Source organism: Drosophila obscura, unplaced genomic scaffold (genome assembly GCF_018151105.1).
Source record: "Drosophila obscura isolate BZ-5 IFL unplaced genomic scaffold, ASM1815110v1 contig_194, whole genome shotgun sequence".
NCBI classification, from domain to species: domain Eukaryota; kingdom Metazoa; phylum Arthropoda; class Insecta; order Diptera; family Drosophilidae; genus Drosophila; species Drosophila obscura.
In genome coordinates, this window is record NW_024542783.1 from 308,722 (window position 1) to 322,233 (window position 13,512).

Genomic DNA, 13,512 nt, shown 5'->3' on the forward strand with positions numbered 1-13,512 from the left:
ATTATATAAAATGTTATTTCCCAAGGATCTAACTCACGTCGAGACTTCTTTACATATTGCCTGTCTCTGATGCGTGCACACACCTCTGAACATAGAGATGCCCTCCCAGTATTGGATATAACTGCTCTTCGACATATTGCATACGTACTCGACGCGTTTGTTTACTATATGCGTAATGATACAGGATTTTATGATAAGCAGGAAAATATCTCTGGACGTATAAACAATTTGTCACCAATGTCAGAAAATTATGACACGGACGATGAATTAACGAACCTTGAAGAGTTTAGTGGTGACACACAGCCGTCTACAAGTACGCTTTCTTCAAGTAATCTAGGCACACGCAGACATGCCTTTTTCACTAGATCTGAGTCGACCCTTAGCTTAGGCTGCTCGGCGCCAGATGGCTTTGAATTACCACTTGATATGGCAATGCCCCTTGCCGATAAACCTCATTTGCTGCAGCCCAATTCGAAACGGCAGGAGCTTTTTGCCAATCTACCGCTGCTTGTAATTACAAGTGCTAATGCTACTATTGATGACCCTCCCACAAGGCTTGGATTTTCCAATTCCTTAAAAACGGATGGGACTGTTTTTGAAACTGTCTCATCCCAACAATCTGTCGAAATAATTCAAAATCCGGTGACTGGCATCTTAGGTGATGAAAATATGACATATAAGGCTGATGAAACTGCAGAAACCAATATTTACCTACAATTAAAGAAAAAGCAGTGTGCCGAAGATTCAAAATCCCGTAAAGACGTTGATGGTACGTTAAATTATTCTTTCTTTTCAACTTGTGTCGCCCAAAATAAAAATATATATTTTTCTCTTAGTAGCAAATCAAAGCTGTCAATTCGATAGAGTGGTATCAATGGATACAGATGAGTTGGAAAAATTAAGCAGTGGTGCAAGTACATCAAAAACGACTGATGAGTTAATGGCTACAAGACCAGAAGTTATAATTGCCCCAAACAAAGCATCATTAACGTCATCGACAGCCGATCACTGTAGTGTTATAGTACTAGCTGGAGGTTCTTGTTTAAAAACGATTGACTCAGAGCACAATAATTCTTCTAATTCCATTTTATTGACTTCGGAAAAAACAAAATGTGATACACTTCAGCAAAAGACACCACCGCATATGTTGGTGTTTCCCATTCGAGGTTCTTTGTTTTACAAAAATACTTTTTCGGAACTGCCATCTTGGAACTTTTTGTTGAGCCGTTGGAAACTAACACTTGATATCTTCGGACGTGTATTCATGGATGATGTTGGAATGGAACATGGGTCTGTATTGCCAGAATTGAGAGGTTTTCCTGTTAAGGAAATGCGTTTTCGACGACACATGGAAAAACTTCGAAATGGTCAACAGCGTGACTTAGTGTTCTGTAAACTCGAACGAAACCGAGAAACCTTAATTGTTCAAACTTTTAAAGAACTAAACACCCAATTTGGGAATCAAAATCGGCGATCTCAGCCTCCTATTGCATTCAACAGAGTAAAAGTAACATTTAAAGATGAACCTGGAGAGGGATCTGGAGTAGCCCGCAGCTTCTATACTTCCATAGCAGAAGCATTGCTGGCAAACGCAAAAATGCCTAGTCTTGAATCTATACAAGTGGGGAGCTCGCATAGTAAATACGGAGTGCCATTTTCGAGTATACTGAGAAGTAGAACAGTCTCCGGATCAAGTCGCGACCAGCCCACATTACAAAGACGTGGCACAAGTAGCAAGATTCTATGGCGAACAGCTCGGGACCGAAAGGTTTTAAATGTAGATGCCAGACCGTACACCCCCTCTAACAGTACAGGTAAATAGTATATGTATGAAATCACTTTTTTTTTATAACCGTACTCAAAAAAGAGTTAAAGGGTATATTGTATTTGTGGTAAAAGTGGATGTCTGCAACGCAGAGAATGAAACGTTTCTGACCCCATAAAGTATATATATTCTTGATCAGAATCAATAGCCGAGTCGATATAGCCATGTCCGTCTCGATGGGTAGTTATAGCACCCGCAGCCGGCCCGTCCGCCGCGGCGCCAGTCGCCGCGCCTCCCCATGCGCGGCTAGCTCCCCCCCCCCCCCGCCCCCCCCCCCGGCCGGCCGGCCCCGGAGTGTAACCATGGTACAGATCCGTGTGACGTGGTGCCCCGCCGCCGGCTGTTGGGGTGGACCCCCACCCACCCCAATCAATACCCTTAACTCTTTTTTGAGTACGGGTATAAAAAATGTAAAATATAAAATGTTTTAAAATTCTACATAAATCATAAGCTCAATAATTTATATACAGACTGAGCACGGGTATAAAAGTAGAGTCGCGTCCCCAGAAGCGACTCACACGTTCCTTCTCGTTAAATTTTAAATGTGTTATCTTGCCAATAACTTATGCAATTCTTATTACTTAGATAATACAATGGCGGAGAGCGCAAACGAACATTTGTCTGTTCATTTGCAACAACTTGGAGAACGTTTATACCCTAAGGTAGCCAATGTTCAGTTAATAATAGCATCGAAATAATTAAATATGTTTTACTTACCAGATCAATTCAATAAACTCAGCACATGCACCGAAGATAACAGGAATGCTCTTGGAGATACCAACCCCCCAACTTCTATCTGTACTCTCGTCAGATGAAACACTGCGTCAAAAAGTTAATGAAGCCATAGAAATTATAACTTTTAAGCAAAAGTCGGAATCATGTTCTCAAAATAGTCAGCAAAAAAAATCTGCATCAGTAGTGTTAGTCGAACCCGCAGATGACGATAATGATCCATTATTTTACTCTCCGGGTAAGCGGGGATTCTATACACCACGCCAGGGCTTTGCGACCTTTGAACGCATTAACGCATTTAGAAATATTGGAAGGTAAGACTTTTGTGAGCTATTTAATCAAATTGTCATTTACAGCCTAACTTATTTTTCTCCATATATGTTAAGACTAATTGGACTTTGTCTGTTGCAAAATGAATTGCTTCCACTATTCCTACAAAGGCACGTGCTAAAGTACATACTTGGTCGTAAAATTAAGTTCCACGACTTGGCGTTTTTCGATCCAGCATTATATGAATCTTTCAGGCAAATTATTCAAAATGCCCAAACAAAAGAGGGTGAAGAAACCATCAATCGAATGGAATTATGTTTTGTGTATGTACAAATTTTGTTCACGGAATGTAAACTTATACTATAAAGAAATTTTCTTGTAGCATTGATTTAATGAAAGAGGAAGGTTGTGGCAATACAGAGTTAATTCCTGGAGGTCGTGAAGTACCGGTAACACCAATTAACATATTCGATTATATAAGACGTTATACCGAATATAGACTGATTAAATCGCAGGAAAAGGCACTTGAGGTAAGACACTATTAATTGTACTAGAACGATATTTTTAATATTTTTCTTTTAGGCATTAAAAGACGGGGTTTTTGACGTTCTGCCTGACAACAGTATGAACAGCTTAACCGCAGAAGATTTACGTTTGCTTTTGAATGGCGTCGGAGATATTAATGTTTCAACGTTGATTTCATATACTACCTTTAACGACGAGTCTAGCGAAGGTCCTGATAAACTTTTAAAGTTTAAAAGATGGTTTTGGAGCATTGTTGAAAAAATGAATATATTGGAACGTCAAGATTTGGTAACTGTTCTTGTATAAATTAAATATTTATAATAATTATATATTCTATATTTTTAGGTTTATTTCTGGACAGGTTCGCCAGCCTTACCTGCTTCGGAAGAGGGATTTCAACCTTTGCCATCTGTTACTATAAGACCTGCGGATGACTCTCATCTTCCCACAGCAAATACTTGTATCTCTCGACTGTATATTCCTTTGTACTCTAGCAAATCCATTTTACGCACTAAAATGCTGATGGCCATCAAATCCAAAAATTTTGGATTCGTATAAGCTAAAGATCACTCCTTTGTGTATAAGTAATAATATTTTCCTTAATTCTATTTTAAATTTTGTTTTTGTGTTATAACAGCTTTTCGCAATTAACCATGCCATTCCCATTCTTTGATTATATGTAAATTGCAAAAATTTGATAATTTTTCTCAAATAGATAATCTTTTTTTAAATTATTGAAAGATCATTACAGACTTGTTTAAAAAAAAAACTGGTTAGTAAATATATGAAAAATCAAAACTTAAAAAATACAACCCAGATAACAGGCCATTAGGTATTAGAAAACCTATGTTTTAAATTTTGAACTTTAAAATAAAGTATGTTTTCTTACACAAATGTATAAAAATTAATACTACTTTTAAGCTGACGTGGGTTAACTCTTTAAGCTTAACACTCCAGCACCGAGGAATCGAAAAATAAATTATATGATAGATGTTATAAAATTAACTTTTTCTGTTTAACTTAACCGTACGCCAAGTTATAGTTGTTTAAACTTGAGTGACAAGGGTGTTCGAATAATATTACTGTAGTTGCAGTGAAAAAGTCGAAATTTGCATGTCTTTTTGGTTTTGCGCACAGTTTCTGCTTCCAGCTCTCACTTCAAGTATAATTGTAGAGCATATGTATATTTCTGAGCTGTGTGTTAGGAATATCTCAGTCCACTCAGTCCTGATAAATCTGGATTCCGCGCATGTTGCTGGATTCTCACGCCAGGAAACCGTAAACGAAAAATTCCTGGTACTTTTTTTTATATGAAGTTTGACATTTATTTTTTGACTATACAAGATGCTACATGAGCGTGGTGTTTCAATTCTCTTTTTTGCTATGCCTCGTCTCTGACCGCGACCCCACTGCCCATCGACTTCGTCAGTTTGTCAACGACGAGCCGAGCGAGCTGGAGACAGCGCTGCTGCCCGTCTGTTTGTCAACGATAATGTTCGAGATAGCGCACAGTGGGCATAGCTTGCTAAATTATAAAGTCAATAAGAGTTCAATAAATTATTTTACAATGAATCAATTTTAAACTTTGAGTGCTCATATCTCCTAAACTAAAATTATCTTTAAAATTAAATTCTCTAAAGCTCAGGAAAATTAGATGTGTATATTTATTTGATTGAAAGCGTTCATAAAATATTTTTGACATTTGCCACCTTTTTTCGGCCGAGTCCCCACTGTGAATACACACAAACAAATAATAACAACTAGCAAGTCTAGCCTAAAGGAGAATGGAGAAATACCCCGCGCTACCGAACCATGAATCATCAAACGAAAATTGAACGAGCATTTGCTCCTCATGCAACATCTTGGTATTGTATAGTCTTTGATAACACTACTCGACAAAATTGAACTTTTTCTTCCCGCTGTGGACCAAAATAACTTTTTCTGATAGATTTCTGGATTTTAAAATTTTTATTGTATATTTTTTTTATGGTTTAGTTTTTTTTAAGGAATTTTTGAAATTTGAAATTTTTTTTCAGAATTACTGCTTCTATTTTTCACATAACTTAAGTATCTTACATCTGGTTGCATAGAACTTAACTGTTCTGAAAAGCTGACACGTTCAGCTATAAATCACCGCAGGTAAGCGCCTGATTTCCTTTCCTTGTTCCATTTCTTGGCGCCACTTGCTTTGTCGGGTGTTTTTTGAGCTAATTTCGGCCAAAAACTCTCCAAGTGGTGTTAGGAAGCGACGACAGATCAGCTGGCATGGCGTTGCCAGATCACACCCACCAAAAAGTGCGGTGTAACGATCGCAGCGCACAACTTTGGCATAACGCAGGGTTGCCAGACCGGTGGAAAAAGGAGCTCATTAGAGATGAGCGACCATATGGAACCGGAACCTGAACTAGCGGCAGCTTGAAGCACTCCGCTTACAAGCTATTCGCATGGGATGACGGAAATCTCTTTAAGGAAAAGGGCAGCTATCGCCAGATCTCCAACGCAGCCGATACAGGCAGTGGAAGAGCGCGCCCAAGTGGAACATGCAACCCCGAGGGAGACAGGTGGGATCGACTACCTGCAGCGAGAGGTAGAATCGTACTGGCAGGTGGCCAGCGCGGAGCAGGCGGTCAGTGCGGAGCAGGTTTCAGCCAAGGCCATCCATCCGAAAGAGCAAACGGAGCCGGAAGGAACGGAGAGGGAGGGAATGAGGGTGCGGCCAGAGGCCCAAAGCAGCAACCACCCGTCCCCAACCCCAAAGAAGGTAAAGCATGGGCACAAAAAGAAGGCAAAGAAGCCCCAATGAGGGACGCTGTAGCCCGCCAGGGACCAGCGGCAATCCCCAAGGAGCGAGCGGAGGGCTGGGTAACGGTCGCAGCTAGGCGTAAGCCGAAGCCACAACAACCGCGACCAAGACCCCCGCAATAGTCATCGCTACCACTAGCGCGGTCTCAAACGCAGACATCCTTAGGAAGGTCAAGAATGAGCCAAGCCTTAAGACTCTAGGGCAAACAGTGCAAGGGGTGCGACGCACCGCAAAGGGAGAGCTCCTACTAGTACTGGAGAAAGCGGCAAACCCGAAAACTCAGGAAATGCAGGCAGCGTTTCAAGAGGCGCTCGGAAGCACGGCTGAAGTCAGAAGCCTTACTGAAACGGCGATCATTGAGGTAAAGGACATAGACGAGGTGTCCACTCAAGAAGAAGTGCTGGCGGAGCTTAAGGAGCAGGCAGGGGTAGCCATAAATGAGGCTGCGGTCATTGCCTTTCGACCAGCCTACAGGAGAACCCAGACCCTGACGCTGAAAGTCTCGCCGGCAGTAGCAGCGACGCCTTTAGGAAAAGGAAGAATCCGTTTGGGATGGGGTTATTGCCGGATACGGCCCAAAACCACGCCCAGAATATGCTTTAAGTTCATGGAGTTTGGGCACATCGCAACGAACTGCAAAAGTGCCCAAGACTACACAAAGTGCTGCTACAACTGCACAGAAACAGATCACCAGGATAAAGACTGCAAAGTCCAGCCGACCTGCATTATCTGCAAGCGGCAGCGGGCGAAGGACACGAAGCACCAAACGACGAGTTCGAGGTGCCCGCAGTACCAAAAGGCGATCCAGCAGATGAGGGATAGATGAAAATCATCCAGATAAACCTCAACCACTGTGAGGTTGCCCAGCAGCTACTGGAGCAAACCATCAGATAACACCGCATTGATGTAGCAGTCATAAGCGAGCAACGCATGGGCGACGGAGTGGGGGTGCCCGAGAACCAACCCAGGGGAACAGGCACCGAGGAGCCATCATCCTACAGACCACTCTGCATGCTAGACACAGTGGGTAAGATTCTCGAGCGCATAATCCACACAAGGCTGGAGGAAGCTGTAACGCGTCAACTCTCACCGAGACAGTATGGGTTCCGCAAAGGTAGCTCCACGGTGGACGCAATCAGCGAGGTATGTGAGATAGCAAAGCGAGCTATAGATTGCACCCGATGGATGTGTATGGGAGCAAAGAGTACTGCATAGTGACAACACTCGACGTCCAAAATGCGTTTAACTCTGACAGTTGGGACCACATACTAGAAGCATTGAAAAACTTCCAAGTACCGCCGTATCTGCAGATAATCATCGCTGACTATCTCAGAGACCGACTGCTCATATACGAGGCAGATAAGGGGACGCGTGAGCACGAAATCACTGGAGGTGTTCCCCAAGGATCGGTACTCGGACCGCTGCTGTGGAACATCATTATTTTTATTATTTTTTTTTATATGCAGTGACTGCACCATCAAGAGGCCCATGATACACCAAGCCGAAGCCTGTTACGCGCGGAACCCAGGCAGAAACGCAGCCCTCCTCCCGCCCAACCGACCGGCCGCATGACGCGCGACGCGTGTTACCGAACCGATCGCGAGCATGCCGGAAAGATAGGTGTTAGACTAAAATTCGAGGAAAATTAGAGCTAAACACAACTCAAAGAGCTAAACATGCAAAGATAGCTAAGATATATAAATAATTACGGGAAAGGTGTGTTAGTATTAGTGATTTAAGAAGAGGAAGGGAATTAGTAGTTGATATTATGTGGTAGAGGGAATTGAAGTCCGAGCAAAGGACCCTTAATGGTTCGTGCAAGGAATAATTCGATCTACAAGGCGGAAGGAACAAAGGAATGAAGTTTCTAGTAGATCTAATAGAATTCGTAAAGTTTATGCGGCTCAACAAGTTAGGGCTATCTACGTCACCCTTGATCAGGTTGTGCATAAAGATCACACCAAGCATTTTTCTACGACTAACTAAGGTTGGAAGGTTTATTAAAAGCAATCTACGAGGGTAAGATGGCAGTCTCACACCTGCATCCCAGTTAAGGCCACGCAGAGCAAAAAGTAAAAAGTTTTTCTGGACTGATTCTATACGGTCCTGGTGTACTTTGTACTGGGGGCACCATACACAAGGGCCTTACAGTAAAATCGGACGAACAAGCAAGATGTAGAGAGTTTTCGTTATATAGGGGTCGTCAAATTCCTTTGACCACCTCTTTATAAACCCAAGCACACCCATGGCCTTATTTACCATGGTAGAAATGTGTTCAGAAAACGTTAACTTTGGGTCTAATTTAACACCAAGATCATCAACCAAGCTGATTCTCTCAAGAGAACCACCGCAGAGGCTATAAGGGGCCAAAAAGGGGGCTGGAGCGATGAAATGTCATTACTTTGCTTTTCGAGGCATTTAGGTGTAACATATTTGCACAACACTATGACTGAAAGTTATTGAGATCGGATTGCAAGCGAGAGTGAAATGAAATGTCCTTATGATGGGGGAAGCATGAAGAGTTAATGGATAGGGTGAATAGTTTAAGCAAGGGTCCACACAGAGCGTCGGCACAGTACCTAAGTACACAGCCGGGAACTCCGTCGGGACCTGGTGAAAACACCGGCTTAACTAGTCGAAGATCATGAAGCAGTGAGATTTCATTTATCAAGGGGCTGAAGATGCCATTCGACCTTGGTAAACTGTATGGATACGGCTGACCAGAGTAGCTTTCATGAGAATAGGTTGTTTTGAAAAATTTGGCAAAAAGATCGGCAATCGCCTGATCATTGTTTGCTGACATATTGAGAAAAGATAACGAGGATGGATGTGCGGACGTTCTACGCTTACTATTTACGAAGCTGTAAAACTGTTTAGGGTCCTGTGAAAATCGTATCCTGCATCGAGATAGGTAGTTTTTATAGCATTGAGCGTTAAGAACGGAGAAATTTGACCGAGCTATTACATATTGAGAAAGAGAAGAGGGAGAACCAACTTCTCGAAATTTTTTATAAAGTCTTGATTTTAAGTTTTTTAGACTGGATAACTCTTTGGTAAACCAAGGAGGCTTTCCAGATCTAACCGGACAAGAAAGTGGGACATAAGAATCAAAAAATGTGTCAAGTACATTGTAAAAAATGTTTGTGCCTTTCATAACGTCAGTGCACAAATACAGAGCGGACCAATCAAAATCACTAATGAGGTTATTAAGCTTCGTAAGCTCGGCTTTACGAAAGCAGCCGACACGTTCAGATAGCCTACCCATTCAATCCAATACAGTAGGGCCAATACCGACTGACACTTCGAATGTAGGATGGTAGGAGTCTTCAGGTATAGTGAGTTAACATCGGTTTAACAACGCTATGGTCGGATCCGAGACAAAGCACAGATCAAGCAATCGACCCAAGGAATTTTGTACATGGTTGACTTGAGACAGGGATAGGTCTAGCAAGCCGTCGATAAAGTCATGTCGTGACATGGGCACAAGGTTATTAAACTCGTTTACCGAAGACCAAACAGTACCTGGCAAGTTGAAATCACCAAGAACTATCATATGGTCTTTATCTGATAGCGAGGAAGAAACAGTTTTTAAAGCGGACAGGTGGTGCTTGTATATTAAGATATCCGAGGAAGGTGGAATATACGAGCAAGTAATGAAAATGGAAAAGCCTGGGAGAATCAGTTTTACGCACAGGAATTCCAGATCTTGTTGAACCTGGACCATGAAATGTTCCGAGGTGAAGTTTGAAGGAAGATATCTCCCTGGCGTTAGAAAAGTTAAATTTTTCCACCTTTAAGCCGACGGCTTTTATTTTGCTTTGTATAAAAGCGGTCACGTCATTGGATGTGAGGTCAGGGGCTAGCCGCGAGACAAAAACTTGTCGCTTTGGTGGGACTCCCACCAGTGGTTTTGGCACCACAGGCCTAGTACCTGTGATGCCAGTTTCCGGTGGTCCTGGACATCTATTAGCTAGTCGGAGCGAAACATGGGATAGTTAAGGAGATAGGTGTGGACTCGACGGACACGGACGCTACAGACATGCCTACCTGCATACTCTTCGAAGTGACGCATTCGGCTCCCGAATCTGCATCACCAGCAGCGATCGTTGCCCTGGGAGTAGCAAACGTAATCAACTGCTGCAGTAAGGGAGTGGTCGGAGCAAGTTTTTCAGATGCCGCCGGACATGAGACAGTCGGCACTTGCAAGTCCCGCAGAGTAGACTTCTTGCGCCTCGGAGACACAGCCAACAGCTGTAAACTGCTGAACTGAGTGTCCATGGCCAAGAGCCGATCATATTGCTGTTTAAAGCATACGATCAGCTCTTTGAAGCCACTCCGCGTCTGCCTCATGAACAAACGCATGTCGTTTTCACAGCACGGCATTTCTCACAACTATAATGCAGGCCGTTGTTTTGGGAAATGGCGTCTCCTACACGGCCCGAGATCCCTACATATTTTGCGTGCACTACGCTTTCGCAAAGCCAGCAGGGGATATTGGGCTGGTCATGGGTGATCTGCTTCTTGCAGTTTTTTTTGGCACAGACGACAGAAAATTCCATATTTCCATATTTATGCCTTTAATTTTTTTTTTCAAAAGTTCAAAACAAATAGCAATCAGACCACTGTGCAGAGCAAACGCATAGAGCAATGCTTAAAGCAAAATCGTTAAAATATGAGAGAGGAGAGTGGTTGCAGCAACAGCGTATAAGTGAGAGCGTTACTGCACAAAAAGTTACAAGAGCGAGAGCGAAAGAACAGTTATTTAGAGTTAGGTGATAGAGAGAGTGATAGACGGCAATAATTACGAGCGGCTAAATGTAATGAAAGCGCGTACTTACGAAAAGCAGCAACACAAACACACGACTAACCGACGCACAACATTTATTAAATAAGTTGTGTTTTTACACAATTATCAGGCATGCACCCGCGGTAAAAGTATGATTTTAATGTAAGTTAGTTAGAGAGTTAAATTATATAGTTTAAGTTAAACAAAGGAAAATAGACAACTTGGACTACGAATGAGAACGAGCGTTGATGGAATTCTAAAGATGAATATGCCAATGGGTGCCACGGTGATAGGGTTTGCCGACGACATAGCATTGGCAAAGACTAGCCTAAAGGAGAATGGAGAAACTACCCCGTGCTACCGAACCATGAATCATCAAACCAAAATTGAACGAGCATTTGCTCCCCATGCAACATCTTGGTATTGTATAGTCTTTGATAACACTACTCGACAAAATTGAACTTTTTCTTCCCGCTGTGGACCAAAATAACTTTTTCTGATAGATTTCTGGATTTTTAAATTTTTATTGTATAATATTTTTTTTTTATGGTTTAGTTTTTTTTAAAGAATTTTTGAAATTTGAAATTTTTTTCAGAGTTACTGCTTCTATTTTTCACATAACTTAAGTATCTTACATCTGGTTGCATAGAACTTAACTGTTCTGAAAAGCTGACACGTTCAGCTATAAATCACCGCAGGTAAGCGCCTGATTTCCTTTCCTTGTTCCATTTCTTGGCGCCACTTGCTTTGTCGGGTGTTTTTTGAGCTAATTTCGGCCAAACACTCTCCAAGTGGTGTTAGGAAGCGACGGCAGATCAGCTGGCATGGCGTTGCCAGATCACACCCACCAAAAAGTGCGGTGTAACGATCGCAGCGCACAACTTTGCCATAACGCAGGGTTGCCAGACCGGTGGAAAAAGGAGCTCATTAGAGATGAGCGACCAGATGGAACCGGAACCTGAACTAGCGGCAGCTTGAAGCACTCCGCTTAAAAGCTCATTCGCATGGGATGACGGAAATCCCTTTAGGAGAAGGGCAACTATCGCCAGATCTTCAACGCAGCCGATACAGGCAGTGGAGGAGCGCGCAAGGTCGTCTCCCCCGGCGTTGCAGCGCCCCCAAGTGGAGCATGCATCCCCGAGGGAGACAGCCATTGCGCAACTGGCGAGCTTGGGACAGAATTCTAGAGAGCTGAGGAAGCTGATTGTGCTTCCATCACCATTCCAATGAGGGATTTGGTAGATGGGATCAACTACCTGCAGCGAGAGGTAGAATCGTACTGGCAGGTGGCCAGCGCGGAGCAGGCGGTCAGTGCGGAGCAGGTTTCAGCCAAGGCCAGCCATCCGAAAGAGCAAGCGGAGCCGGAAGGAACGGAGAGGGAGGGATTGAGGGTGCGGCCAGAGGCCCGAAGCCGCACCCACCCGTCCCCAACCCCAAAGAAGGTAAAGCATGGGCACAAAAAGAAGGCAAAAAAGCCCCAATGAGGGACGCTGTAGCCCGCAAGGGACCAGCGGCAATCCCCAAGGAGCGAGCGGAGGGCTGGGTAACGGTCGCAGCTAGGCGTAAGCCGAAGCCACAACAACCGCGACCAAGACCCCCGCAATAGTCATCGCTACCACTAGCGCGGTCTCAAACGCAGACATCCTTAGGAAGGTCAAGAATGAGCCAAGCCTTAAGACTCTAGGGCAAACAGTGCAAGGGGTGCGACGCACCGCAAAGGCAGAGCTCCTACTAGTACTGGAGAAAGCGGCAGACCCGAAAACCCAGGTAATGCAGGCAGCGTTTCAAGAGGCGCTCGGAAGCACGGCCGAAGTCAGAAGCCTTACTGAAACGGCTATCATTGAGGTAAAGGACATAGACGAGGTGTCCACTCAAGAAGAAGTGCTGGCGGAGCTTAAGGAGCAGGCAGGGGTAGCCATAAATGAGGCTGCGGTCATTGCCTTTCGACCAGCCTACAGGAGAACCCAGACCCTGACGCTGAAAGTCTCGCCGGCAGTAGCAGCGACGCCTTTAGGAAAAGGAAGAATCCGTTTGGGATGGGGTTATTGCCGGATACGGCCCAAAACCACGCCCAGAAGATGCTTTAAGTGCATGGAGTTTGGGCACATCGCGACGAACTGCAAAAGTGCCCAAGACTACACAAAGTGTAGAAACAGATCACCAGGCTAAAGACTGCAAAGTCCAGCCGACCTGCATTATCTGCAAGCGGCAGCGGGCGAAGGACACGAAGCACCAAACGACGAGTTCGAGGTGCCCGCAGTACCAAAAGGCGATCCAGCAGATGAGGGATAGATGAAAATCATCCAGATAAACCTCAACCACTGTGAGGTTGCCCAGCAGCTACTGGAGCAAACCATCAGATAACACCGCATTGATGTAGCAGTCATAAGCGAGCAACGCATGGGCGACGGAGTGGGGGTGCCCGAGAACCAACCCAGGGGAACAGGCACCGAGGAGCCATCATCCTACAGACCACTCTGCATGCTAGACACAGTGGGTAAGATTCTCGAGCGCATAATCCACACAAGGCTGGAGGCAGCTGTAACGCGTCAACTCTCACCGAGACAGTAT

At 44.0% G+C, this 13,512-nt stretch overlaps 3 protein-coding genes across 5 annotated transcripts in view; all 3 read left to right on the forward strand.

Moving 5' to 3' along the window:
* LOC111076627 (E3 ubiquitin-protein ligase hyd) overlaps positions 1 to 4,077 on the forward strand; it is a 42,502-nt gene extending 38,425 nt beyond the window's left edge. Inside the window, exons 12-19 of one of the 3 annotated variants that reach the window (XM_022370491.2) lie at positions 26 to 769; positions 840 to 1,814; positions 2,411 to 2,487; positions 2,546 to 2,871; positions 2,944 to 3,150; positions 3,210 to 3,357; positions 3,410 to 3,640; positions 3,698 to 4,076. In XM_022370491.2, coding sequence (XP_022226183.2) covers positions 26 to 769; positions 840 to 1,814; positions 2,411 to 2,487; positions 2,546 to 2,871; positions 2,944 to 3,150; positions 3,210 to 3,357; positions 3,410 to 3,640; positions 3,698 to 3,910 — 2,921 coding nt within the window. In that variant the 3' untranslated portion in view covers positions 3,911 to 4,076. Of the gene's footprint in view, positions 1 to 25; positions 770 to 836; positions 1,815 to 2,410; positions 2,488 to 2,545; positions 2,872 to 2,943; positions 3,151 to 3,209; positions 3,358 to 3,409; positions 3,641 to 3,697 lie in introns of all 3 variants that reach the window. The other 2 variants (XM_022370489.2, XM_022370490.2) reach the window with 2 other exon arrangements.
* Positions 4,078 to 6,151: 2,074 nt separating this feature from the next.
* LOC121404363 lies at positions 6,152 to 6,981 on the forward strand. The gene is made up of 2 exons (XM_041593698.1): positions 6,152 to 6,233; positions 6,311 to 6,981. Exons 1-2 carry the CDS (start codon positions 6,152 to 6,154, stop codon positions 6,979 to 6,981), a joined length of 753 nt encoding a protein of 250 aa, XP_041449632.1.
* A 5,440-nt stretch (positions 6,982 to 12,421) lies between these two features.
* On the forward strand, positions 12,422 to 13,233 carry LOC121404364. The gene is made up of 3 exons (XM_041593699.1): positions 12,422 to 12,503; positions 12,581 to 13,087; positions 13,148 to 13,233. The coding sequence occupies exons 1-3, from the start codon at positions 12,422 to 12,424 to the stop codon at positions 13,231 to 13,233; spliced, it is 675 nt and encodes a 224-aa protein (XP_041449633.1).
* Positions 13,234 to 13,512: the final 279 nt, after the last annotated feature.